The sequence below is a fragment of the Scomber japonicus genome, chromosome 1 (genome assembly GCF_027409825.1).
Source record: "Scomber japonicus isolate fScoJap1 chromosome 1, fScoJap1.pri, whole genome shotgun sequence".
In the NCBI taxonomy this organism is placed as follows: Eukaryota; Metazoa; Chordata; class Actinopteri; order Scombriformes; family Scombridae; genus Scomber; species Scomber japonicus.
This window is the reverse complement of record NC_070578.1, coordinates 13,814,313-13,840,878: the sequence shown is the minus strand read 5'-3', so window position 1 is coordinate 13,840,878 and position 26,566 is coordinate 13,814,313. Positions and strand designations below refer to the sequence as shown.

The 26,566-nt window shown below is 40.7% G+C and overlaps 1 protein-coding gene across 2 annotated transcripts in view; it reads right to left on the bottom strand.

Moving 5' to 3' along the window:
- Positions 1-26,343, bottom strand: part of cd276 (CD276 molecule) — a 66,277-nt gene extending 39,934 nt beyond the window's left edge. The window contains exons 1-4 of one of the 2 annotated variants that reach the window (XM_053337599.1): positions 25,828-26,343; positions 18,322-18,417; positions 5,425-5,775; positions 3,037-3,333 (exon numbers count right to left, since the gene is read on the bottom strand). In XM_053337599.1, coding sequence (XP_053193574.1) covers positions 3,037-3,333; positions 5,425-5,775; positions 18,322-18,367 — 694 coding nt within the window. In that variant the 5' untranslated portion in view covers positions 18,368-18,417; positions 25,828-26,343. The remainder of the gene's footprint in view (positions 1-3,036; positions 3,334-5,424; positions 5,776-18,321; positions 18,418-25,827) is intronic. The other variant, XM_053337607.1, reaches the window with a different exon arrangement.
- Positions 26,344-26,566: the final 223 nt, after the last annotated feature.

Sequence of the window (26,566 nt, the reverse complement as noted above, 5' to 3'; positions counted from 1 at the left end):
ATACTGTAAATCGTCTGTGTGTTTACTAACAACTTGGGCCATCATCAAGCTGTGCTGGAGCTCCTGCTGAGAAATAACTCTTACTCATGTACACCCAGTTGCTGAAAATCAAGATCACCACTGTTTTAATTAAGGGTTTTCCCCAAGTTCATTTGTGGATTTGCTCCTTCTTCTGTTCTCACTCTTTACATGCTTTACTACATCACACTTCAATACCTCCATTGCTCTTTGGCCAGACCTTTCTTTTCTGGGTCTGTTTTGCTCCTGGGTGCTTTCTTTGAGAGAGTCTGTTCAGACTGATTCCTTTGTTTTAGGGAACAGGAGACCATGACACACTGGCTACAGGATTTTACTTTCAAACAGCTCCAATATTGTCTTCATTCATCCTTCCAGTGTCCACCTCTTGTCCTGCCATGTTTAAATGTCAACACTTCAACAATCAGGGAACTGAACTGTGGTATGGGTTGTCATACATTGTGCTGTAAACCTTGTATGCTGTTTTAGTAAACTGTGGAGTTAAAATGTAAAAGGGGAAACTGGAAATGTCATTGAAGTGGTTGAGAGAACAGCCTCACCACAAAGCTTCAATCATATCACATGAACAACACTGTTAAGGTTAAAAGCAAACTTTGAACCTAAGCTTTTAAGCCAGAATGGATTTCAAAAAAAGGACATTTAAACATCTACAATTCTAAAGGCAAGTGGGTTATTAGATGAAATTCATATCATATGATTGAAAGCTCCAGAAAACACAATTAAAACAATTAAAATTGAGGTAGATTAAAACAATTAAATGGATGTTGAGATGAGAAGGTTTTTTTTAACTGACTTCAAGAATTATCTTAGAACCTGAGTCACTGTAGTTGTTTTGCCTCGACTTGCCTCCCCTTAAAAATGCATGACCATATAAATTACCAACCCAGATGACTTTATCGGTGTTTCCAAAAAGAGTCTGATATGTCATTTGTAGAAAGTAAAATAGAGGCAAAAACTGACATGAAAGGTAATAAACATTCATATGCATTTCAACCAAGCCTCATGAATCCAGCAAAGGAAAAGGGTAATAGACTATTTTACTTTACTACCGTATTTCACTCTCACCATGTGTTTAATACCTTTCCACTCCCCCAGTGGTCCCTACGACTGGTTATCAGTAATGTTTTGAAAAGGGCCAACCAAACTGTTAGAAAGGCCATCCTCCCTCAAACGTCCAGCAAGGCTGCCTTGCCAATCGGCCATCCTGTTTCCAGACAGCACAGTCATTTCCCAGCCCAGTGGAGCAGCACTCTCTGACCTCTGCCTCGACCTCCGCCTCAACAGCCGAAGCTTCAGCACCAGCTCCAGCCCAGGGAGCAGGCTCGGGCCACCTCTACTTATTTATGAGCCATTTCACACAGTGCTGCTCCCATTGGAGACCCAGCCTTGGCCCACCTTACACAGCACTCTTGTTGCACATTACACAGAAGTACACCAGCAGGGCCAGGGGGACATGGGTGGAGGGTGGTGGTGGTGGGTGGGTTTGAGAGACCATTAGATCTATATAATATATCACATGGGTACTCGCCCACCTGAGCTCAAGATTATATCAAACAATTAGAGAACAGCAAATATTTCAATCCATTTCCTGGTTTGCAAACATTTCCTGTAGATAGATGCTGAGGACCAATCACTCCATTGTCTATTACCTTATTGCCCAGAAATATGTGATGAATAGCTATTTTACTCTCCTCGGGAAAATGATAACCTACTGATCTCATTTAACGATACACAAGAATGGATTGGAGCTATGCTTATTGTACCATAATTGGACATTTCATTATTTCTCATTCAGTTCTTTGGAGCTTAACTGTTATTTTGATCAGGAAACAGAAGAACTTACAAAGACAAAGGGGGAAAAAAAAAACTAGAGTCTCCACAGCATTGAATTCGACTGACGGATTGAGTTATGAAAGCATATAAGACTTTAATAAGAAACTCAGAGTATGCATGGCTGAAAACAAGATTAGTGTAAGCTGGTAACATTTAAACACTACAGGAAGCCGGTGAATATTAGCTTGTTTATTTTGCACTATAATGGAGGTGACAGTGCTGACTAAGAGACATAACAATTTATAAAGGCTGTGACTAATGATTATTTTCATTATGGATTAATCTTTCGATTATTTTCTTGATAAATCAATGAAACGTCTGGTTTATAAAATGGTGAAAAATGTCGATCAACATTCCTTAAAGCCCAACCTAAAATGTTGTGTTTTGTCTTGATCAACAGTCCGCATCACAAATATACTGAGTTTGCTATCATAGGGGGCCAAAGACACCAAATGATATTCACACAGAAGAAGCTGGAACAAACATATTCTCTTAAAACGTGACTTTTCTGTCAACAGATTTATGGATTATTTGACGAATCGTTGCAGCTGTACTATTTAAAGTCTGTGTAAAGTAAGAATAAATATGTGTTCTGAGTTTGACATACCACAGAAAATTTGCCAAATTTGAATGATTAAAAAATTGCCAAATATATGAAATTAGGCTTCAAAGCTGTCTCTGCTCCCAAACGCTGTGGGAGTGCCCGCTGAGTTCGCTGAAACCTCGCCCCCTACCAAGTGTCACCTGTCAATCAAAGTCACCACCTCTACGCAAAACATGGACGCTACGTCAAGAGCTTTCTGCCGCTAGCTCAGCGGCTAACTAGGCGGCTAACTAGGCAGCTAGTTCGGCGGCTAACTTGGCAGCTAACTCAGCTAACTGGTTAACTGTAGTAGTAGTAGTAGTAGTAGTAGTGTTTGCTGAATGTATTTATACCTCTGTATTTATACAGGGTTTATGCCAATCAGATTTTCAGACCCGCCCACTAAATCCTGAACACAGAAATCTTGAAACACAGTTTGTGAAGCTTAGCTCCACAATTCAAATCTAAATGGTTGAAATGCTTTTTACATATTTTTTAGAAATACATTTATGACCTATTTAATGTGTTTAGAAAAGAATGTCTGAAGTCACTTTACACGGTCTTCAAAGACAAAGAACACCCACCTGTGATTGTGACAAAGGCATAACCCTCCTCGCCCAGTAGTGGGTTGATCAGTCGGCAGCTGTAGGTACTATTGGGCTCCAGCACCACTGTCAGCATGCTGGTCATAGAAAACAGCCCTTCCTCATTGGCCACCATTGAAGTGGTAATATTGTCTGTCAGGTTGCGCCCGCCACCGTCCTGCCATATCACAACAGCCTCAGGATAGCCTCCGTAGGCCACACAAGTCAATACCACCTCATCACCTGGCCGCAGGTTGGATTCAGGCGCCAGAGTCACCACAGGTTTGGAGTAGGTGGCTGCAAAAAAAGATGAGGAGAAACAAGAGGACAGGACGAGTGAGGTTTCAAAGAAGGAAGGAGGAGAAAAAGTATGGGGTGGTGGGTGAGGATGAGGGGAGGATAAAGGAGCATGAGACACATACTGAATTTCGTTCAGTAAACTCTCTGCAGTGAGAGTCACCCTGGGAAGTGTTTGACATGATTCTCATTAAATTCTTAATTATATTTAGGGAGCTTACCATAACACAGTGCTTAAGATCCCACAGACACAGACAGCATCTGTGGCACTTCCTGATGCTGCATCCCTACACCCTAACACCGCTTTCTCTAGAGAGCCAAAGCACTGAGCCACTCCCAGAAAGGAAATATGGTGCAAGCCGGGAGGCGGAGGTAGGCAGGCCTAGGAGAAATTGGCAGGCCGAGAGATTTGGGACTATTTGGCTATGGCACGGAAAAGAGCGTAGAGGGGTGGAGGTGAGGGTTGAATCGTCAGCCTTGCCTGAAATCACAGATCTCCAATCCCTCGAGCTAAAACACGAGTACAAAGGTGGCGGAGAACGAGGCTGCTGTATTCCCTGAGCCAATCATTGCACAGCAAACAATAGGGTGGAACTGAGGGCGAGATGAAATAAGTTTGTCTGAGCTGCTTTTTGAAAAGTGGACTCTCAATACAAAGACAGATTTAGCGAGATACACACTAACTTTCCCAGCTGTCCTTTGACTGACAGGCAGATTTCCAGAGAGGACTCATTTCATTTTCTTCCAGCACAGCATAAAGGAAGACTACAATTCTAACTGTAAATGCTGACTAAAAATAGAACATCTATAAATCTGATGCATAAAATGGAACCAATTTGTCACTGTTGGAGACACTGTTTTTCCTCTCACCAGCCTGTTATTCATTAACACCGCCTAATGCAAATCCATCCTTGGAGAATAAAGGAACAATCTCACAACAGATAGAGAAATGTGAGCAGGAAGTTAAGGCACACGGCATCATTATAAATAAATAAAAGGCTCCCAGCTGTGAAGGTGGGCGATGTAGTCACACAAGGAGGGAAGATGTTAGTGATGGCTGACTGACCGTAACAACAGCTAATAATCAAAGTCAGCAGATACTGCCCATGACAGAGACCGCAATCAACGCTTATTGGCCAAACACACTGTTAAGCAGCCCAGAAAAAAAACTGTTTATCACCTGTTTATGTCTTGTGAGAAGAAATTATCCTAAATCTCCTTTCACATAGGTAAGTGGACAATACATTTTATTGCATACTATTACAGTATATGAGTGTACAAGAGGTGAGGTCCAATCTTTTTCAGCTCAATTAATTTGAAGTGTAAAGTGAAAAATACACATTAAATAAATAATTCAATTACACGTTAACATGATAAACCTGTAAGTGGGGGGGTTTAAAGTGGCATTCCACTGAGTTTGCATATTACATGTGTTTGGACGTGGTGACTACAAATTACAGAAAGTCTGAGTTCCAAACTGGGAGTGTAGAGTTTGAAAGATATGGGCATTTAGCAGGCAGGAGAAGTCTAACAAAAGATGCAATTACAGTACGTTGAATTATTGGAAATATGTGATCCAGCATTATTGGTACTTAGTCTACACAAGAGACTAAAAAGACAGGATATATCTGCCTTGGTTGCTTAAATGTTGGTATTTGTCTCTTGCGAATCCCCCAACTTGTGTCCCTTGAATATACAAAGAAACACACCTGAAGAAATACATTTGTGCTGAAACTAATGATTTGATTTTAGTATCCAGTAATTTCCAAATGATGTAATTTGTTTCTCATTTTTATCTATATACTGTAATGTCTGACATTTCTCTAAGCTGTGCTATGGGGAATTGTGATCCTGTTGTGTTCTTCATAAATGTTTGTTTGATAATGATTAAGAAATCAACAATATTAATTAAAGTAAATTGTGGTGTTTTTTAGTTTATTTAGTAGGAACAGAGATAACTACCGTATAGATAGAAAGAAACAATGGAACAGATATAACGTATGTAAGGTCATTAGTATATGTGAGTATCCACTGTGTGTATGCATTGGTTCATCTGTTTGTTTTTACACGTGTCATGCAAGCTTGACTCACCGGCCACCTGCAAAAACAAAGCAGCGCTGCCGTAGTTCTGCACTCTGACAAAGCAGGTGTAGCTGCCTTCGTCAGCCACTACCACTTTTTTAAGCAGGAGTGAAGCATTGCCCAGGCCCAGCTGGGTGGGGAAGAGACTGGTACGGTTGGAGAAGCTCTCAGCCTGGTCCACCAGCTGGTCTCGTCCGTTCCCGTACCCGTGTACACTGCGTTTGGTATCTGTCAGCTGCCAGAAGACGCTCACATCTGACAGGTTGAAGGGGCTAGCATGGCTGAAGGAGCAGTTGAGTATGGCATCCTCGCCGTACAGTGCCACCACTGGCTGCTCAGGGACATACACGTTCATCACAGCTAAAAGAGAGGTGGAGGGACATAAGAGTAGTGTCAATAAAAATGTTAATAGTAATTGTCTTTTTATCTGCTGAGATAGGGGAGTGTTTGGCTTTATGTTAAAGGATGCTGGATAAGCTGTCAAGTCAACCAAAGAAAATTCATGCCAAACATCACCCATTTGTCACTTAAGCATTCTAAAATAGACAATAAACAGTACTAGTAACCATTATTTGGCCCAGGTCTAGTATAAACATACAGTATTCACTGAATCACAACATTAATTCAGTATGCTGTGTTCAAATGTGACAGACTGAAAAAAAATCAATGCAGTATTTTGAAATATATGCTGTGACTGCTTCTGAAACATCCAGCTTGTTTGTGCAGCATGGTAGCACCAAGCGGGTGAGAGGGGATGAAGGCGAGAGGGAAGAAGACGAAGGATCTTGAGGTAAGCATTAGGGCTTTGTTTGTGTTCCTATAGGCTTTGCCTCCTGGCGATAGCTTAGTGCACTAAAACTCAACAATGGAAGCAAAAACATCTGTATAATTTAAGTTAAATCATGAGTTAAATCTTCAAAATCCGGTGGAGGGGGGAATAACTCCAGCAAAACTCTAGTTTTTGTGGGAATGAAAAGTGACTTTACAAAATGCTTCTACTCAAAGGCCACTGATTTGTTGGCATATCTGTGTATGTGCCTGTGTGTGCGTGCACAGTATTATGTGTATTGTTAGTCTAGACTAGGCCAAGAGCAAAGAGCATACTGCATAATCATTCTGGATTAGTAGCCATCTCAGGCAGTCCAGAGTACATCCGTAGTATTCTCAAGAGTCAGCATTCTCCATTGATCCCTGTCTGCTCTTGTACAACTCGGAGACACTCATCAGCATCACAGGGGAGAAAAAACCCAGATGGCCCCTAGAGCAATACACTCCTCTTTATGCACAGCCTCTCTAATTGTTATAATCAAGGTGGCATTTTAGCCTCCTCACCCCTTTTTGAGCTCTGACTATCGCACAGGCAACGTCAATGTTGAATCACTTTGGCATGAAGGAGATTTGACTGCTGCAGAGGTGCAATAATTACTTCCCCTATTAACAACAAACACGTCTTTCATCTGAGAGGAGTTCATATATGGATGGGTATTGCTAAGTCAAGGCAGACCTATTTTCAATCACACTCTGCCAATCCCAGCAAGGTAGCCTTTTCAGATCACACCCCCACCGACCTGCTCGTCTGTAGGAACAGTGCCATCCACTGGTTAACCTCACAAGTGCAGCGCAAGGGGAAAAATAAATGCTCATATAGGGCATACTGTATTTATGGTTTCTCGTCCTGGCCGCTGAGGACATTAAATGATTTGGGGAATTTAGGGGTTGGGTTTGTGCATATTCCTGAAATTGTTCAAAATATATTATTTAAATATGAATCCTTTAATAATAAAGCTATTTATTAATAATGATAGTTTGAGCAATATTTATTAGATAGATCCAGCAAAAGGAAACATCATCAAAATCATCAAAACTGAAAAGGAAAAACTGGCTGTCCAATTTCTTACTCTAAGAATGCACACGCAGCAAGCTGAAGACCAGTGCTGGGTCACAGGACCAATCAATGGACTTTATATAAGACATCTAGAAACAGCTTCAGACACCATCGTGATCCGAAAACGCTTGGTGAATAAAGCATGGAGAAGAGTTGTACAAAATGTTTTCATTTTGATGGACTTGCTATCATGTTCTACCATACAGGCTCATTTTGTTTGACATTTCTTAATTTTGCATTAAAATGTTGATGTATGCAGTTCTGACCTGGAGCAAATCTATGCTAACCCCTATAGAGAAAAAACAGCAAAGGATTTTTTTCCCCTTTACTGTGATTACAGAAGCTCTTCTGGTGCTGTGGGGTTTTTCTCTCGTCCCATATTGTACCCACATTCACTCAGCAGGGCTATATACGACATGGCAAACAATACAGAGGAGTTATCAGGGCGAAACATGGCAGGAGCAGGCAGCATTGTGCCACCATCAATAGGGATAATCGAGCAAATTTCTGGAGTGTGTATTTTTGCTGTCTTTGGAGGTGGCCCAACCTTTGTGGTAATGAATAGGTTGCTGGTGTGTTTTTTTTTTGTAGGAGTGGAGGGTCAGTGACAGCCCTCTCCGAGATGTGCATTTTGAAGAAGGAGGAGAGAGAGCAATTAAATCACTCCCCGAGCAGGCTGGGATGACTCAAACCACTGAGTTCATACGGGAATGGGGGATGGGGAGAGAGAAATGGAGAGAAAGAGAGGCCGGCATTGAGCTCACACTTAAAGATAATATCTGGAAACAAGCCAATGAAGAGCCTGTGGTGGAGCCTCACACACTAATCCCTCAACACAGACCAAAGCCATGTCAGAGAGGAGAGAGAGATAGAAACTCCCCTCTCTCTTTCTACACCTTCGCCTCCCTCGTCCTCTTTCGCTCACCGCTTTTTTAACCGGTGACCCACCACTCACTCAAAGGCCCTGGGAGTATACAAGGCCTGCACAGGGACCATGTGTAGAGACACTGACTTGGAACAGACACACTTGGAAAGAGAACACAAGGGGAGCATTTTGCATTGCATCAAAGGGAGGGGATTGGACAGGAGGGGAGAGGAGGGCAAGCGAGGCCAGCTGACGTCATGGAAACCGCGCATCTGATGTCCTATTCGTCAGAGGTGAAATACCACGAGCCAAAGCATATTGCTCATGGATGTATTAAGAATATGTATCGCTGCATGTGCACTTGGCTGTTTTTGATCTGCTGCTGTTTACAGAAAACATGTTCTGTACAGTGACCGACCGTTTGATCATTTCTCCTAAGGTCTGCTCAAGACATGAAAAAACATGCAATCTCTAAAGACACATGTAAGTACCAGAGGTTAAATATAATAACACTTTGGTGAGGGGGCTGGGCCGCACCTTGTAGCCAGGCCCTCTGTGTCTTCTCAGAGGGTAAGTGAGGCTCTTGCTTCTCTTTTTTTCCCCCACTCGATAAAGAGATGCTCAGAAGCCACAGAGGGCAGGCTGGGAGACGTCAGGCTGTGGGGATTTACACACTACACTTTGTATTTATGGGCCTCAGCTCTGTTTGAGTGCCTGGGAGACAGAGACGGGCACTTTCACAGCCGACATGAAATAAACTCATTACAGCCTTCGCGAGCGCTGGCAACGGCCCCGCTTAGCAGCGAGGCACAGTGTTGGCTAGAAAAGGCTGCAAGTGATCTTCACACTGCTCTCCACTCCACATACAAGACTAAACACTACCTCGTCACTAGCAACACCTCCTTCCACCACGCTTTCCTCAGGTGTGCAAAGGCATGGGACCTGCTGGAGTTGGCTCAACCCAGTGTTATTCGTATAGCAAGCTGATGCTAGCTAGTCACACAAGGTGGACATGGAGGTTGAGTGAGACTGACAGCGTGGGGTGTAAGCAGACAGTAAACAGGAGAATCACCTCTTTTATAGGGAGGGTGATTGCAGGGTGGTGAGTGAGGCTGTGGGTAAATAAAATCCAGACAAATCTCACATTCCCCTGGCAGATACAGACATGTGAAGGCTGCAAGCACTCCCACATATATCATGTGCACAACATTAGATAACTGGATTGGGATTATTAACCTTCACCAGCCCCTCTATAAAAAGATCCATCCATTGATCTTTTGTGTAAATATTCATTAACTTGACTCATGTTGACCTGTACACTTCAATAAAGAAAATGAGTCATACATGTACTGCTTTTACAATAAAGTAATCTCAAATGTAACTGACTTTGAACATATGATTTGACATACTATTTTGAATTTTGAAGAGAAAGAGACATCTCTGGTTCTTTAAAAAGCACAATTATGGAATAGTAACGCATTACAGGCCTTTTTCACGGCAGACAATTTGACAAGCCATAGCAGAAAAAATGCTTTTGTAATTAAAAACATTTTAAAAATGACTGCATTTCCATTTAAATGTGCCAGTTCTCGGATATTGTGGAATTGCTTACTGGGACACTTAGATGGAACCACTCATTAATGTTATTAGTCACACGCAAGCTTTTCCTGACACTTCAAATTGTCTGCCATGACAATGTGTTACAGAACACAGAAGCAAGTGCCTAACTAACATTTTAATATTCAGGCAAGGTCTCAATGATATAGATGCATGCACAATGTCTATATTTTTTCAGTGGGAAAACAAAAACCAAGTGTGTGATGTCAATTGTTAACCATCATCAGTCACAAAAGTGCACCACATAAAGCCTGTGCAGAATGCTTCATCCTATTTACTCTTTTTACACTGCTTGTTTTCACTTTTTATTCCTTATCTTGCAGCCCCACAAGTGAGTCAACATATGGCTGACGTAGGAATGTGAAAGCAAACACTGTTTCAGACAAACACACACATAGTCAGGGATGATTAATGAGAAAGAGTGGGGATAACGGGTAAAGTACAGGTAAAGTATATATCACCTATTTTATCCAACATGTTTATAGTGTAACGAAAAACATTGGAAGAGACCAATTCTTATAGAAAATTTAACTAAGAAAAAAAGAGTGAAAGTCTAGAGTCATTAAGTATTTATGAGAACTGAGATGAAAATTGTGTATTGAGTCTGGTTTTGGCAAAAATATGATTTGTTTATTTCAGAATTCAGAAAAAATAAGAGGCATACAGAGAGACAGCTGAGAGGAGGATTATGCTAAGAGTCTGTATGGTCGTTTTATTGCTTTTTTTTCCACTGAGAAAACTGGTCACAATAGGAAACCATTAACTGACATGAAGTCATGCTGACCACAGCTGCTATGCTCCATGCAAAGGATAAAACTACAATTTATTTACAGCCACATTTTAAGCCTACATAGGGATGAGAACTCATACGAAACCATTTCAATTGTGAGAACTTGGGGAATAGTGTGAAATAGCACGGCTATTTGTCGTTCTATGTCTTCCTCAGGATCTTTAATCGCTCTTTCCATCATACTTAATTTTAATCCATAAACAGAAGCCCTGCCTGGGTCTCACCATTGTCCAGTAGTAGTGAGGTGTACAAAACTGTTGATAATTGCAAGACTCTATCAGCCTCTATCTCTTCTTGGGGGAGAAAAAAAACCCTGAATCATACTACTGCTCAAAAATGATCAGTTCTGTATTAGTGTGAATCAGATTTTCAAAATGATGGTTGCTTCATTTCTGTTGTCATTTATTGATGTAAATAGCAAAAAAGGGATGGTGTAGAAGCAGTGACAAGCACTACAATGGATAGCTGCCTTACTCTTCCACCAAAATGTTCAAGTGCAGAGGGATAAGTAAGTATCAGTACTGGTATCAATATGCAGCATCAATGATACTGGTATCAATAAAAATCCAAACTATATCCAGCCATACGCATATATTCACACCATCTCACACAAACACACACATGCACAATTTCAAGCAGAAACAGACACCCAAAGGCCAGACAACACTTTGATATTCCACACCTGTATGACTCTTGACAGCTCCACAGCAACACACTGTCTGAGGAATTGGACACAAGCTACTCTGACACTACAATGGAGACGCTGTTAGAAAGCTGCTCTAGAGCACAGAGGTTCCCATCAACATGACTAGCAACAGGCATATACACATGGACACGGTGCATACATGTACGCCATGCTACACGAGTGCCCGGGCCTCTGTGATGTGTCTTAAACACACACACACACACACACACACACAATTCCTTGTCTTTAGATGTGGTACATATCTTTAAGGCATACGGTGGGATTTTCCTACAAACAAAACTAGTATAGACTCTAGTATGAAACTAATATGAAATTCCTTTCAATTAGGGCTGGGCGATAAACCGAAAATTTATCAATACCGAAATTTACGACCATAACCAACGTCATTTTGCTCATGTCGGTATATTCAGTTTTTAACCTCTTAAGGCACGCTGTTCCGCCTACTGGACGGGACGGATGTTAGGAGGTAGCCACACGTTCTTCTGAATGTTTTAAACACCAACCCTTAAACATATATACTCGTGCCGTACATTGTTGGAAAGCTTAGATTGCCCTGATTCATTCAAGACCACTCACGACTTATATGGTTGCTCACAGCCCTAATAGTATTAGCGATTAGCTTGGCTAGCCACTCAGCTAAGTGAGAAAAGCTATAATGCCTACATACCTTCAAAGTCTTCCCTTTATCCACAACGATCATCTTATGACTCAGGACTTTCTGTACAGTTCGCCAAGTATCCATTCTTGTGAAATATGTAATCCGTTTCCATAAAACCGAAATACTTTCCTCAATATGTCCATGTATTTAGTCCAACACGTAATGTAATAACACAAATAACAAACCATATGCGGTCCGCTTACGTCATTTCCTGACCTGCACGTCCATCTCAGAGTACATGTGACTAGATGTTTACAACCGTGAGCCTCTTCTGCTTCTGACGACACCACACACAAGCCAATCGGTGTTTAGGATTAGGCAGTACATGTCTCCAAAGCCAATGAGGACATGTGACCGACGACAGCGACAAGGTGGGTTTGATTGACCGTTGTTCCAGCCAATGGAAGTATTCGGTGAAATGAAGTTGATAACCTTTTAGCCAATAGTCTGAGGTTTCCAACGGTGTAGGACGTATGACACTAAGCTATTAAGTTTGGCTGTCCATAAACAAACTCCAAGCGTAACCGGCGAGGAGGAGGAAGAGCAGCAGCTTGTTCCCAAGAAAAACGCGTCTTCAATCGTGTGGCAACATTTTGGTTTCAAAAGGGAAGATACTGCTCAGAAAGATGTAAAATGTAAGTTGTGCAAAAAGACTGTCGTCACCAGCCAGGGCAATACATCTAACCTTGGAGTGGAGCAATGATGCTGCCAAAGCCCCATCTAGTGGCCAAACTTTTTTTAGCGCACGGGGTGGTGGTAGTCAGAGCGATAGATATAACATATGTTATATCTATAGCTCTGGTGGTAGTTATCGTCCATTTATCGTTATCGAGGTGAACTGCTCAATATATCGTGATATTGATTTTAGGCCATATCGCCCAGCCCTACTTTCAATCATCACTTATGACCAACAAGAAGTGTGTGCAGTGTATTTCACTAGAGAGACCCTGCTCTCTGCCTGTATTTTCTTATTTTCTTTCTATGTTGCTGTGTTCGGGACGCTTCTGGGCATGAACCTTTAGGCAGTGGGTGCATAGCCCCCAGCAAATAACAGCATGCAGGGTGTGAGGTCGGGACTCGTAGCATAGTGACCAGGTCACATCGTTGTCTCCCCTGCTCTCTGTCTCTGTGTCACTGATGTATAATAAGAACAGATTTGATTGCTTGACCGAGGGCACGGATAAACTCCACACACACAGAGAGCAGAGAGGCCACAGTGGATAAGATGAAGGACTGCATTCACAAAAAATTCGACACCTTCCCACAGGGTTGTGTGAAGATGTGGCTATGTTTATTTATACTTTAAAACATAACTGTTGTGAAACTATCAGAAAATACCTCTGCTCGCTGTCTTCATTCAAGCTTATTTGACCACCGCTGCTCTTTCTCTCTGCTCTTAACTTGCTCTGGTGTCATTGAGCCTGGGAGGAGGGGCCAACATTGACTGCTGTGTTTACAAACACCAGCTGACAAATCCTGTATAGTGTGCCTTTAATAATGTCCCCTATACATGCACAAACTAATTTTAAATGTGACTCAATACCAAGGCCTTCCAGCTCAATGAGCAATACAACTTCACTTCAGCTTGCCTCGGTTCAATACCATTCACCACACACACATACACGCAAATATATTAGCACCTCGCAGACTCACCTTCATAAAGATAATAATAATGACTGTTCAATAACAGACAATGAGCAGAGCTATTTACACAATCAGTGGAACCATTTGTTAAACACAGTAAGTACACATGTTTAAAGGCTATGTGTGAAGCCCTGCTGCAACAAATGACATGGGAGGAAACATTAATATGAGTTCATACATAAGGAAAATCAAGCACCAGCACTGGAGGGCAAATTGAAGGGGTAATATTGACATAGCAAAGTAAACAGGTGCAATACTAACAGACTGCAATGACAGTAGGCTTTGGTCGTGCAAGAAGACAAACTGGAGAAGTATGCTTTTACAATATTGCCCCCCTCTGTTGATCCATGTAACTGCAACTCAACACATTTTCATTCTGGACATTTTGCACCACCTGAACATCAAAGGATTGTGCTCAAAGGATCTGTGAACCCTTTCATGCCGATTATTCTTATGATATAACCAATCCCTGCAAAAGTGTGAAGGGAAAGCTAGCTTTTGATTTCAGACTGTCAGGAGTATTTGTAGATGTCCACAATACTCCCATTTGGAAACAAAATTAGCATCTGGAAAACATTACGGGGGCAATGGGAGTGTATGCACAGAGACCATAATTTGGCTCTAAATTAGCCATTGGAAAGGGCGTGTCTTGAGAAGCAGTTTTCAAATGGCCTCTCAGTGAAGGAGGCGCAATAAGGATGAGATTAAATGAGACTTAAAGCCTTCTGAGGTGTAAAGGGGTCACTTTCAACAATAAGCTCTAAACATAATCTCTTCCTTTCCCATTTTTGCTCCAGTAAGTCATCATAGTGTGTTTGTACCCTCGCTCAGGGAGAGATACAGGTGATGGCAGATAGGGAAGACAAGCACTCTTGACTTGCTTATTTTCAGCAGTGTCATAAATCAAGATAGGACTCACCATTGTGCTATTTTTCTTTTTTTTATCTCTGTCTTACTCCCTATCTCTGCTTCCTGTGTCTTGTTTTTTTCCACAGATGTATGCCATCTCATATCCTGTCAATAACCTGTTAATGGGCTGCGGCAGTCAGGTAATAGTGATGGCTGTCACTACGGTGGGCAGATAAGGGCAAGCCTCTGGCTTACTAGCCTGAGAAACAGAGCCTTTGATGAGCAGGAGGTTGGAGATGGGAAGCAGAGGAGAGTGGCAGACAGTGACCCAGCGTAGCAGCAGGGTCATGGGATCAGCTCTGAGGGAGTGAGTGCAGCTAATTTCTAATGATGGCAATTGAGGAGTACATATACTATGGCCACCATTACAGAGGTGATGTGGAAGAAAAAGAAGTGAACAGGGTTTTACAGCTGCTGCCTTAAGACATTTTTAGGTCTTAAACAGGTTCATACCATTTGCTGATTGGTTTCATGCACCATGAGTGATAAGAGGTCAAGCAAGGGTAGTTTGTGACCAGCTGTACATCATCTGGATGACAGCGCCACCATGCCTGACATCACCGCTGCGGCGTCACCGAAGAACCACCCTGGAGGTAGGTGTCTCCCTGTGTCAGCTGCTGGGTTGCGTTCTCAGCAAGTCAATAGTTGTGACGCTTTCCAAGCACAGACCAGCATCCGTTCAACCCATTCATCACAGCCCACCAGACGCCAGGCATACCCACATATGGCTCCAGGACCCTCTTTCGCCTCTAGAAGCCTATTGCAATCTCTGCATATTACCTAAATCAATTTGTTAACAATCCCACGAGGCAGCATTTTTAGGACTTGTTGAAATAATCATGAGGTGCTTGTTGGGTAATGCACTCTGTTTCAATGAGCGCACAGTGAGAAAGGAAGAGCTGGAGAACGGTGAGACAGAGACAAGCCAACAGAGACTGGTCATTATGTATGCATTGCGGCGAAACCAATCTTTGTTGAGCCTGTCCTCGATTGTTTTTAAAAGGATACTTCACTGGATGCAATCAAATTAGCAAGAACATCACTGATACGGGGTAATAACCCTAAATTTAATTTCTGCACAGGCTAAAGTGTCCCCTCTCTGCAGAATCAATTGCTGTGAAAAGAAAAGGAGGACAGGAAGAGGGCATTCATAGTTATCAGACCTTTAAAAAGTACACCAGAGATGCAGGCCTGAGAGGGCTATTTTCACGCTCCGGGGCCCTGCCATAATGTGTGCCCGCCGACTACTACACTAGATGCAATCTATCCAATTATGCTAATTAATTTGAATTACCTTACAGCTCCCATCACCCAAAGTGAAATTAGGTCAGTTTTCCATTTTTGCATTTGCATGAATACAATTTTCTTTCATTGTTTAGGTGCTAAGAGCTGCACACAGTGAGCTCTGGCAGCATAGTTGCTGTGCTAACTGAACAGAGAGTATGACAACAACAAGCAATTAGCTAGACAGCTTCCTGTTAGCTCTGTCACTGGCTGACACTGCTGTGTGCTGTGCTGAAGTGAGCCAAGGATGTTACTATATTCAGCTACTGTTGTAGCTTGGTCATTACTGTACATATACATTGAAAAAGTATAACGCTTATAACTAAAATGGCCTAAAATGAGAGCAATAAAAATAAATCTATGTTATTATAAGTAACCAGTAGGGTCAAGGGTCAAAGCAGGTTGGTGTAGAAAATTTCTCCCCCTGCTTCTGCTTCCTAGATAGTGCATTCATAAGTTATAACCCCCCCCCCCCCCCCCCCCCCCCCCCCCGCCCCAAAAAAACCCTACTCTTAACAGGCAAGCCTCTTCACAGTTGCAGTGACACAACAGCTGTGCAGTACTTCATCAGGGAGAGGTTTCACTGAGAATGATCAATCATCTGACTCCTGAGTCAGGATAACAGCTGGGAGCTACAGTATGTTACTGCATTGGGATGACAGCGTTGTCATGTGCCGTCCTTGTGTTCTTCTTCCACAAACAGTGTTCTCATGACAGGAAGTGTGTTTGCACAAACCAGAAAATGTAATCGTGTCTTCTGATATGTGCGCTTGCTTGAGGTATTGAGCAGTGACACGGCTGAATATGAGGAAGACTGCAGCCAGTGATCCCTATCAATACAGACATGTGCACAGACACACACATACACCTATTAATATAATTACACCTGGGCATGTGTAACCAACAGAATCAAAACATGGCTGTTTATAAATCAATGGCAATCAAGCTGACCTTTAATTAGTTACCAAGATAATTACTGTTGTCAGGTACTGGTAAAAAATAGAAAGGCTGGGCTTTAATTTTTTAGCCCACAATGTTATCAAGAGCATGCTGGTGCTATCAATATACAGTATTAATTTACACAAAATCAATAATTAGTCTGTTCGCATGAAACTCTCTTTGAAGCTAGTTTCACACTCAAAGTTACCAGCTATACTAAATTAAATACTTTATCAGCTCCACAAAGCACGCAGTGTTTTGGTGCAATCAAACAGTGTTACATGTGCAGGCTATAGCATCAAACAAGACTCCAACTAATTCACTTAGTGCCCCAGTTAGCAGAGAGCAACTGAATCATTGTATGAGCTACAATAGCCCATTACCCGTGAGTTAAAGAGCTCCATCAGTCCCCGACATCTCCTCCTTCTCTTCCCTCCCGGTGAGAGGAGTTAGTCAGGCAGTGGATGCCACACAGCCAGTAATGAGCAGGCCGGAGGCCCATTTGCGCTGGGAGAGAATAGGTCCCTAATGAACCACTGAAGACACTTAGGTCCACTGAGTCAAGATTGAAATGTGCCATTGATGGCCAGTAGGAGGTTGTGTCAGCTCAACCAGAGAGAAGAAAAAGAGAAAGAAATAGCTCTTATAAATGATGGTGTTTTGGATAATAAAAGTTCTTTGTTAACTTTGTTGGTTTGCCAAAGTATGATGAGCCTGTGCTTTTGGAATGCACAAGAAACCTTTCAAAACTGACTTCCTCCTCCTCCTTCTTCTTCTTCTTCAGGCTATACATAATAAAAAGAAATATCACCCACTTAAGACATTTTAATTTACATTATGTGTCAGCCACACACTGACTCGGAGAGGGGTGGTGCTAAAATATATGCACTGTTGATCCCTCTTCTGACATACTCAATTCCCCTCTTTTATTTACCATGCTGTGAGACCTTATCAAGTGTGCCCAGGCTATTTGTTTCTTTTTTATGATGACACAAGTTTTTCTTTGAGCACCAGTCCTAAAGAAGTAAAACATTTGAGTGTGTGTTATGAATCCTCAGTTGCAACATCAACCACCACCGTGCTAGCCAGTGTTATAAATATAGGAGGATGACTTCAACACCACACTTGAGTCACGGCAGAAAAACTGCACTTGTAGCAGTTTTCATCACCGGCCTTGCCCTAGCTCTCAGCTCTTCTGATAACCTGTCTGGAAATGGTCAAAGCTATTCTGTTTTACAAGCTGAATTATCAGAAAAAAAACATTAAAAAACATACTCTCATATTACAGAGTTGTAAGCCTGTAAAAAATAAACTTAACATGATTGCAGTGTAAAATGTATTTTTACTCCCTCAGGCATGATGCATGTATAAATATGTTCTTTGTTAACTTGTCTGGATGGATAAGAGTTTAAGCAGGGACAGTTTATAACATTCCAACGATTAGCACATTATTTTTGGGAGTAGCCTAATTTAAACTGTTGTTTTGCCCAGTGAAGCCTTTGAAGGAGGAAGACTAGGCCCTGCAAGGCGTATTGTTTAACAGACAGTGGCATTTCCCACTGCGGTGCCTTGGATCTAATGGCAGGGCACAGACAGGGGTGACACCCACCCATAGCTTGGACAGGCAGCATTGCGAGCAGCAGGAGGAACAGCATGGTCTTCCAGGGCAGATTCAAACCGCAGGTCAACCTCTTCAGACACAGCGCTGCAGGGACAAAAAAAACACAGACATCTGAGGAAGGGGAAAATTATAACTCTGGTGATACAACAGCATGAAAAAACACAAAGAATGTATGGAAAGAAGAGTGATCGGGATGTGAGGGAAACAGAGAGGGATGTCTTCTATGTCTTTGTTTTGGCTTGCTTGGTCTACCAGGTGGGTGGAGACAATGAAACTATGAGACCATGTAACATATTTCATCAAGTACAGACTCTTTGAAAGTCGAGGATTGTTTTCTGTGTGACTTACAGCTGCTCAGACAGTATGTGGATTTTGAAGGTGACTGTTTTAGTCTTTTCTGTGGCCAGTTGAAGGCTTTCCTCTGTCAGAGGGAGTGGAGCCTTGATGACAAATGGGGACTTCCAAAGTTGACAGGAAACAGCCAAGTCATTGTTTCCAGAGGGAAAACACTACTTTAAAAAGTGAGACAGGCTAAACCCACCACTTCCTGTCTACCTTGTCTCTGACATGCATTAAATTTTCATGAGAGATTTATCTCAGTGAGATTGGTAGAGGTCGCTCTTTGTGTATTTGTACAATGACAGCCTGCTGCTTGCCAGGCTGTAAATAAGTAAATAAACAATCTTTGGCTGCTAGAGAATATCACAACATTCTTTATAATTCACTAAATTGCTTTAACAACAACAACAATAATAATAATAATAATAATAATAATTATTATTATTATTATTATTATTATTGTTAGCATTATTATTATGTTTATTGGCTGCAGGTCTTCTTCGATGAATGCAAAGTGACAGATTTGTAGCCCCTTACATATTATTATTATTAGTAGCAGTAGTATTTAAATATTAGTATTACTATTAAAAATATTCAACAGTCTTAAATACTATTGTATAATATTCACAAAGGTTTGTAGGGATAATATTTTTTCTTGCTTTTAAATTTGGGTAATTCAACATTGTTAAATTTTAAACTTTGGAATTATTATAACTCTTTAATGTTTTATTGCATTGTTATCAAGTCATCTACTTATTGTTATTGTTTCTTTTCACTTTACTGTTGTTTTGTAAAGTACTTCATGTTTGCATGAAACCTGCTATACAAATATATATTATATTTAGAGAAAAACAGGTCAGCGAAAACAAAGAAGAGAGGAAACACGTCAACATGTTGCAATTGGTGCAAATGAGTAATAATCCTAAAAATAAACCTGTAAAGATTGTACAGATATTCAGGCCATCGAAAATGTAGTAGAAACACATCAGCTGGGTTAGGGTTAGGGTTAGGGTTGTGTCGTTAGATTGCATGTTATATCACGGTGCTGTTCATGAATGGCTGCGTTGTGCAGAGTGATATTGAACCTTAGTGCTTCGTTTCGTGTTACAGTGAAGTGTTCTTTTGTTGATTTGACATGTTGTGCTTCCAGCAGACGTTTTTTGCATGAGCCACGTCCTTTAGCAGAGACAGATGTGAGCAGAGCCACAAGCCAGCATTCATACACCATTTGGTTTCCTTGTGAATAACTGATTTAACATCACCTCACTTTAGTGCATGTAGGAAAGAGAACAGAGGTCTGCTTCCTGTCTGTGCCTTTACTCCCATCCTCCATCCTGTCTGAACTCTATTATACTATTGTGCTTGAAGCTCTAATGTGTGATTATAGTCTCTTTCAAATGATGCTGCTGGCACAAGTTTGTGTTTGTAGAAAAATGAAACAATACTAAGGGAAACAGTCCGTGTATCATTCGTTCTTTCCATTTTTAATTGGCAATCAAAAATCAAATGGTTATTTTGTTTTTTTTATTATAACGCCAAAAACAAAAAAATGCCTGGTTTTTCATATTTCAATTTCAGGCTCAGATCAAAAATACGAAATGGAAAAACTGAATTTGATTTTAATATTTAATTGGTCGTCCGTCATTTCTTCTCACGCCGTCACCCCTTCCTGTCTTCCCCACACATTCATAAACACCCCCCCCCCCCCCCTTGTCAAGCTGCAGGCTGCGTAACAAGCATAGACTGTATATAAGAAATGGACGTAACATCCGTGACGTTGGTTGAGGTTAGAAATCAAGTGAGAAGTTGGTGAATTCTCCATTGACTTGTATAGAGCCGGACGTCTTTTTGAACACAAAACAGTCGCCCCCTGGTGGCCTTTTGATAGAATGCAGCTCTAAGTTACTTCCGCATTGGCCTCATTTCAGAGGACCGGAACTCCCCGCCTGGTAACAAGCTACATGTCCACTTCCGCTTTCAATCCAAGAACATTTTAATATATGTTATATGTTATAGTTTTTCTTCTTTCAAATTAACCTAATATTCACGTTGATTGAGACTTTTTCATCAAATTTCAATATTTTCAATAACATTTATGGTGTAAGATATCATTTGCATTCACATTCTCAGCTCCTCCTTTAGAGTCGCACGCTTTGATCCTCGAAACAATAACGTGGCTGATAGGTCTGACTGGCTTATCTGGTCCTGATCCATCGATCGTGGCGGCTAGCAAGCTAACGTTTGTTGTTTGCTAACGCTCCTTACCAAACTTCCGAGTCACGTAAACCCAACCAATTAAATATTAAAATCAAATTCAGTCCTGTTCCCCGTTTTTCCATTTCATATTTTTGATCTGAGCCTAAAATTGAAATATAAAAAAAACAGGCATTTTTTCGTTTTTGGTGTTATAATAAATAACCAGTCAATTTTTCATTATTTGATTTTTGATTGCCAATTAAAAATGGAAAGAACGAATGATACACGGATTGAAAACTGTTGCAGTCTGTTACTTTCAGGTATGTGTGTGTGTGTGTGTGTGTGTGTGTGTGTGTGTGTGTCAGTGTATAGCATTTTTAAGGCTGTTATTAAAGATAAAAACCACACATTAGGAGATGCAGGTAACAGCTACTTATATTTCTGATTGCTGTCAGCTGGCATAGCAGTTGCCCAGTATTACAGAGGATATGACTGGTGAATTACACATTGTGATGAAGAGTCAACTAGGTAGTAACATACCACATAAACATCAAATTAAAATCCACTCCACTTTTACCTGGAGGACAGAACATGCTTCAACAGTCATCCAGAGGCTTTTTACTTTTCACTACGTCCACACTGATGTTTTCTACTTCTTTGCAAATTAGTGCTATCCAATGTTAGTCCAAAAGCAATGTCCCATTAAAAATAGTTCACATCTCCCTCTCTGTTAGTCTCATGGCAACAACAAAACAGTGTATAACCACCATCATTCTGTAAAAAGTATGAAAGACTGTTATGGCACATCTGGTTGATCTGTTTGGTTTTGGCAGCACATCTACTCCATTTTGACCAATTTGAGACGATGTGATCACACAACACAGATGCTGTCACTGACCTTTTTTCTTTTTACTGGTTCTGTTGTCAGACGACTGAAGGAGCATTCATGATTTGATTTGAGTGTATTATTTGCAGTCATTTGACAACAGAAACAGATGATATCTCAATAACAACAACCTTATTGTGTGACTGAGTCAGAGTCAGGGAAGGGAACAGAAAATTTGCTTTCAACTTTCTGGTGTGTCAGCCAGGTTGACAAGCTGGGAGTAATTTTGAAGAGCACAGTTTGCCATATCCACACTGTAATAGAGGTTTTTGTTCTCAAATGTTTCTATAATACTGAGGATACTTTTACTCTTTATCAAGTGGTCAGCTGGCATTTAACCACTGTGGTTTTCTTCATACCATTGTATATGACCCTAAACATATTGGTATGGCTATGATCTCAGTAGCTCTAAAAAAAGTGATGAAACATTACAATTGAGTGGCTACATGTTTGTACATGTCCTCAATTAGAAGTTCAGCATACCTTGTTTTAGACATATAATGAAAAGATGCATACTATAAATTTGGGGAGAGCAGAGCTAACAGATTGATTGTGGTGTTTTGGTGCAGTGAATCATTTCAATATCGCCCTCAGCTGTAGCTCCAACTCAAGACTCCAACCAAAACTTTCCATGAGGCTCCATTTATGGCTTCAGCAGAAAGGATGTGGGAAGGACTGCAGCTTCATCACAAAGTTTCCATAACAGCACAGCTCACTCAAGCTCTCTGGACTTTTCGGAAAGCATCAGTATGCCAGAGACCAACTCAAGACGCTGGTAACACTATCTGAATCTCCTGAGACATTCACCCACAGACGCTGAGAATACTGGTTATTTAATGCACAGAATTCCCAAAAAGTTGGAATAAATACTCAATGAAGGAAAGAGCTGACACATATTAGAGGCAGATACTCAAGTTTTTAACCTTATTAACATGTCGATGTGATGTTTTTCATTTGCTACAAGATATACAGGAGTGAAATAAACAGTCAAAATGACATAGCTGAGCATTTCCGCTTTGAAACTGCAGTGCACCAAGTAAACAAAGATTCAGGATTTCCTATGTTACATATCTAAGGAACCAGTCATTTATACAGTCACATAATTATGCCCTAATCATACTTTTTGATGGAAAAAACATATCAGACACACATGATTGTTCCAAACAGAGTGTCTTTATATGTCTTAATACATGTCTGGAGAAGATTTTTAAATATATACAGTACCAGGCAGATGTTTGGACACACTTTGACATTCTCTTGAAGAAAGTGTGTCCAAACTTTTGATTGGTACTGCTGATGTAAGTTTTCCTCTGGATAGCACAAACTGAAATATGCCAACACACCAAACCACAGTCTGGCTCTGGCTGTGTTTGTCCAGACACCAGAAAGCCATCAAAGAATTTTTTTTTTACAGAATGACTCAAGCACTTTAGCGACCCCATGCCGGCATGTAACTCCTTTCTTCTTCCTTTCATTTGAACTTTTACGATACAGTTCAATGTCAAAGATCAAAACAAGCTGAGCCCCCATAAATGTTGCAACAGAAAGATTCTAACAGTACAATAATCTATAGGAGTTAAAGGTTTTATCAAGAAAAATGCTATGGTATCCATCACTATATTACACCAGTGTGTCAAAATTATTACTAGCTCTATATTCAGATTTCAATGCTGTTCGTGGAACTATTAGTGGTGTTCCCCTAAATGAAGGCCATTAAAATGTTAAAGTAATGGTCGCTGACAGACTGTTTGACAGTCTGTCTTGAAATTCATTTAGTGATCGACTGTCAGCTTTTGAGCCATAATCACCAGTGAATTTCATTGTGACACCACGTTCAGGATTATTAAGCTTATTACTGAGGTCAAAGGAAAGAGAAATGAAGCACTCAGATGCGACATATTGCAGCAGCAAATCACATTTTTTGAAGTATCACAGAACATTAAGAATAAGTGTTTCACCATGTTCATCGTACCATCGCACTTCTGCTTTCCTGATAAGTACCAGTGACAGTGGTTCTTTCACAGTTTGTCTTTTTACAGACACTCCTGCTCTCGAGTCTACTTCCTCTCATGGTGGACGAGACCATTCTTAATCACCATTAATGAAAATAAATCAGGCTGACCTTCTGGACCCTAATCTCTCATTGGCATATGGTTGGAACCATTGTCCAACTCCTCAAACCACTTGGAAACCATTCAACCCTTGATGATGGGGACATTTCCAACCTGGACGACATCAGCCCCATCGTGGGAGAACTGCATCATGGGATGAAAGCGAGCCTTTCAAATCCATATGGCAGCATTTGCAAGCCCTCTCAGAGTCTCAGGGATGACTGGATTCATTTCATGCAGTGAAATCTTCCCCATAAAAATCAAATCAAATACTACATTAGTTCCTCAAACTTAAACTTCAAGAAGGCTTTATAGGCTTAAAGTTGGATGACGACTTTAATAACCAACTTTCTTAAAAAACACTGAAACTCTAATTTACAGCTCATACTAATCAGTTTCATAGCAGTACTGCAATAATGGTCTAAAGAATTCAGCGTTATGACTATGTATTGTGATATGATATATGATTAGCAAGGTCTACGACAAATGTGTCTTCTCAAGGCCAAACAAACTGTATATAAGATTCTTACCAGCAATGTCACTCTCCTTTATCTTATAGCAGCCTGAAATTATTGTGCAGTAACACAGAGATGAAACAGCGCAACAGAACTACTACACACAAACTACATTCACATCTGTCAATATCACGTCTGGCAATAACGTGGCATAGCATCTTGTAAAATGCCATTATCATCTCTCCATTATCAGTGATCATTTCCTGTACAAGTTGTCAGAATGGTTAAGACTACACCCTCTACATCCCAAAGGAAGCTGTACCTGCCAGCGGAGGAAAGCTGCACTATCATGTGATAAGAGCAGCATGAGGCCAGGCAACATCCTCAATATCACACAGGCTGGAGTACAGCATCCTCTATCTCAGTGCTTTATTCTCACCTTTTTTGCTACTTTAACATGTACTGTACATGCAACTCTACATCTCTGTTGCATCTTGGTTAAATCCTCCAACTCTGACCAATTCAACCAAAGAGTGATATTTTGTCCATGGTTTTGACTAGGGCCCGACCAATACTGGATCTTTGGGACTGATGCCGATATCAATATTAAGGAGTAAAAAAATGATATAGATAATACCCCCATAACATATCTTTGAACAAGCATTTAAACAGTCACAGTTACAGTTTAACAAACTTTAACTAACAAAATGAATTTTAAAAAGCAGAACAAAAAATATGCATCTATATTAAACTTGAATTTTAAAAAAGGTGTCACATTTACATAAAATGCTGTCTATATAACTTTAAAAAATAAAATAAAAATATTGGCACATATATATCGGTAGGGTTCTAGTTTTGACTGAATGATAAAATGACCCTGGCATTCACACATAGAGAAAAGCAAAGTGTAAAAAATAAGCATTGTTTTTTGTGTGTTTTTCCTCCACTTTTCTATCCAGGTAACATCTATTGACCAATCAGATTTGTCTTGTGGCGGGTCCCCAGGTAAGTGTGGAACACATTAAAAAGAAGAAACAAGTTAAATAGGCTACTTTTCTAATAACACTGATTATGATCATGATGATACAGGACATGTAGGCTGCGTCACTAAAAACTTAACTTTCTCCATTTGGATTTAAGAAAGTTGTTGCACTGATTTAACCCGCAGTGTTCCCTCTCTATCTTGTGGGGGCGCAGTCTGTTTCATTCATAAATAAGATTGACTAAATTTGCAAAACACTTTGCTGTAGCTTAGCGGGCCTCTGTCAGGTTTTAAAACTCTTATATATAGGATAGGCTATATCCAACATTTATTTCAGACATTAAGCCAGTGAATAAAACCAGCTATGTGTGAACTGTTAAATTACCCTGAGTTCATGAGGTTCCTCAGCTGTCCGCCAGCTGTTGCTGAAAATAACTAAAGTTTATAGTAATCTTTTATTTAAGCTACACATAACATGTCTGTTAGGTTGGTGTTTGCTTTCAAAGACAGTTTATTTGGGCTTACCATGTTAGGACGACGAAACTTTAAAAAAAAAAAAAATCACCAACCATCCAGCAGCGGTGACTCTTTTCTCTCTCTGTCCAGCACAGACGACGTTATTTTATTTTCCAGAGCAGTTCATTCCTCTCACGATAAACAGCTGCAGGCGACGAGGTATTTTTTAACAGTGGGCAAACCTATAGGACGTTTTATCAAAGTGTGCGGCTATGACCCATTGATTTTGGGACGCTTCTTTTCACAGAAACCACTCCTTGCTGCTTTGTCCAGCAGTGACGTCATGGGTGAGAGAGAAAGGGAGGGGGTCTTGAGCGACGACCCCAAAAGTTAATTTTCTTGCTTCCTCGTTATGTTACCATACCCAGTTTTAAGTTTTAAGTGGCACTATCCTTATCTATAATGTAATCTAATGTTTTGGGGGTTTTTTTGTTCGTTTTGGGGTTGTCTTCTTTTTAGGCTAACAAACGTCTTGACTCATCCTTATGATCCTCGAACGTCTCACTAACAGATAGACGTACATTATTCATATGGACCCTCACGATTCCTATATAGGCTACTTACTATATTTACGTGGATCCATGGAGCTAGTTTGACCATTTTAGTCTGATAGGTTGAATAGTGTGGGCAAAATGAGGTATGCAGATCATGAAACGACTGTCTGGAAACACGTTGCCCGAGACATGACACAACTTTGGAAAATCCTTAACTATGCAGCAGGGAAATCAATTAGGTACATGTGCAATAC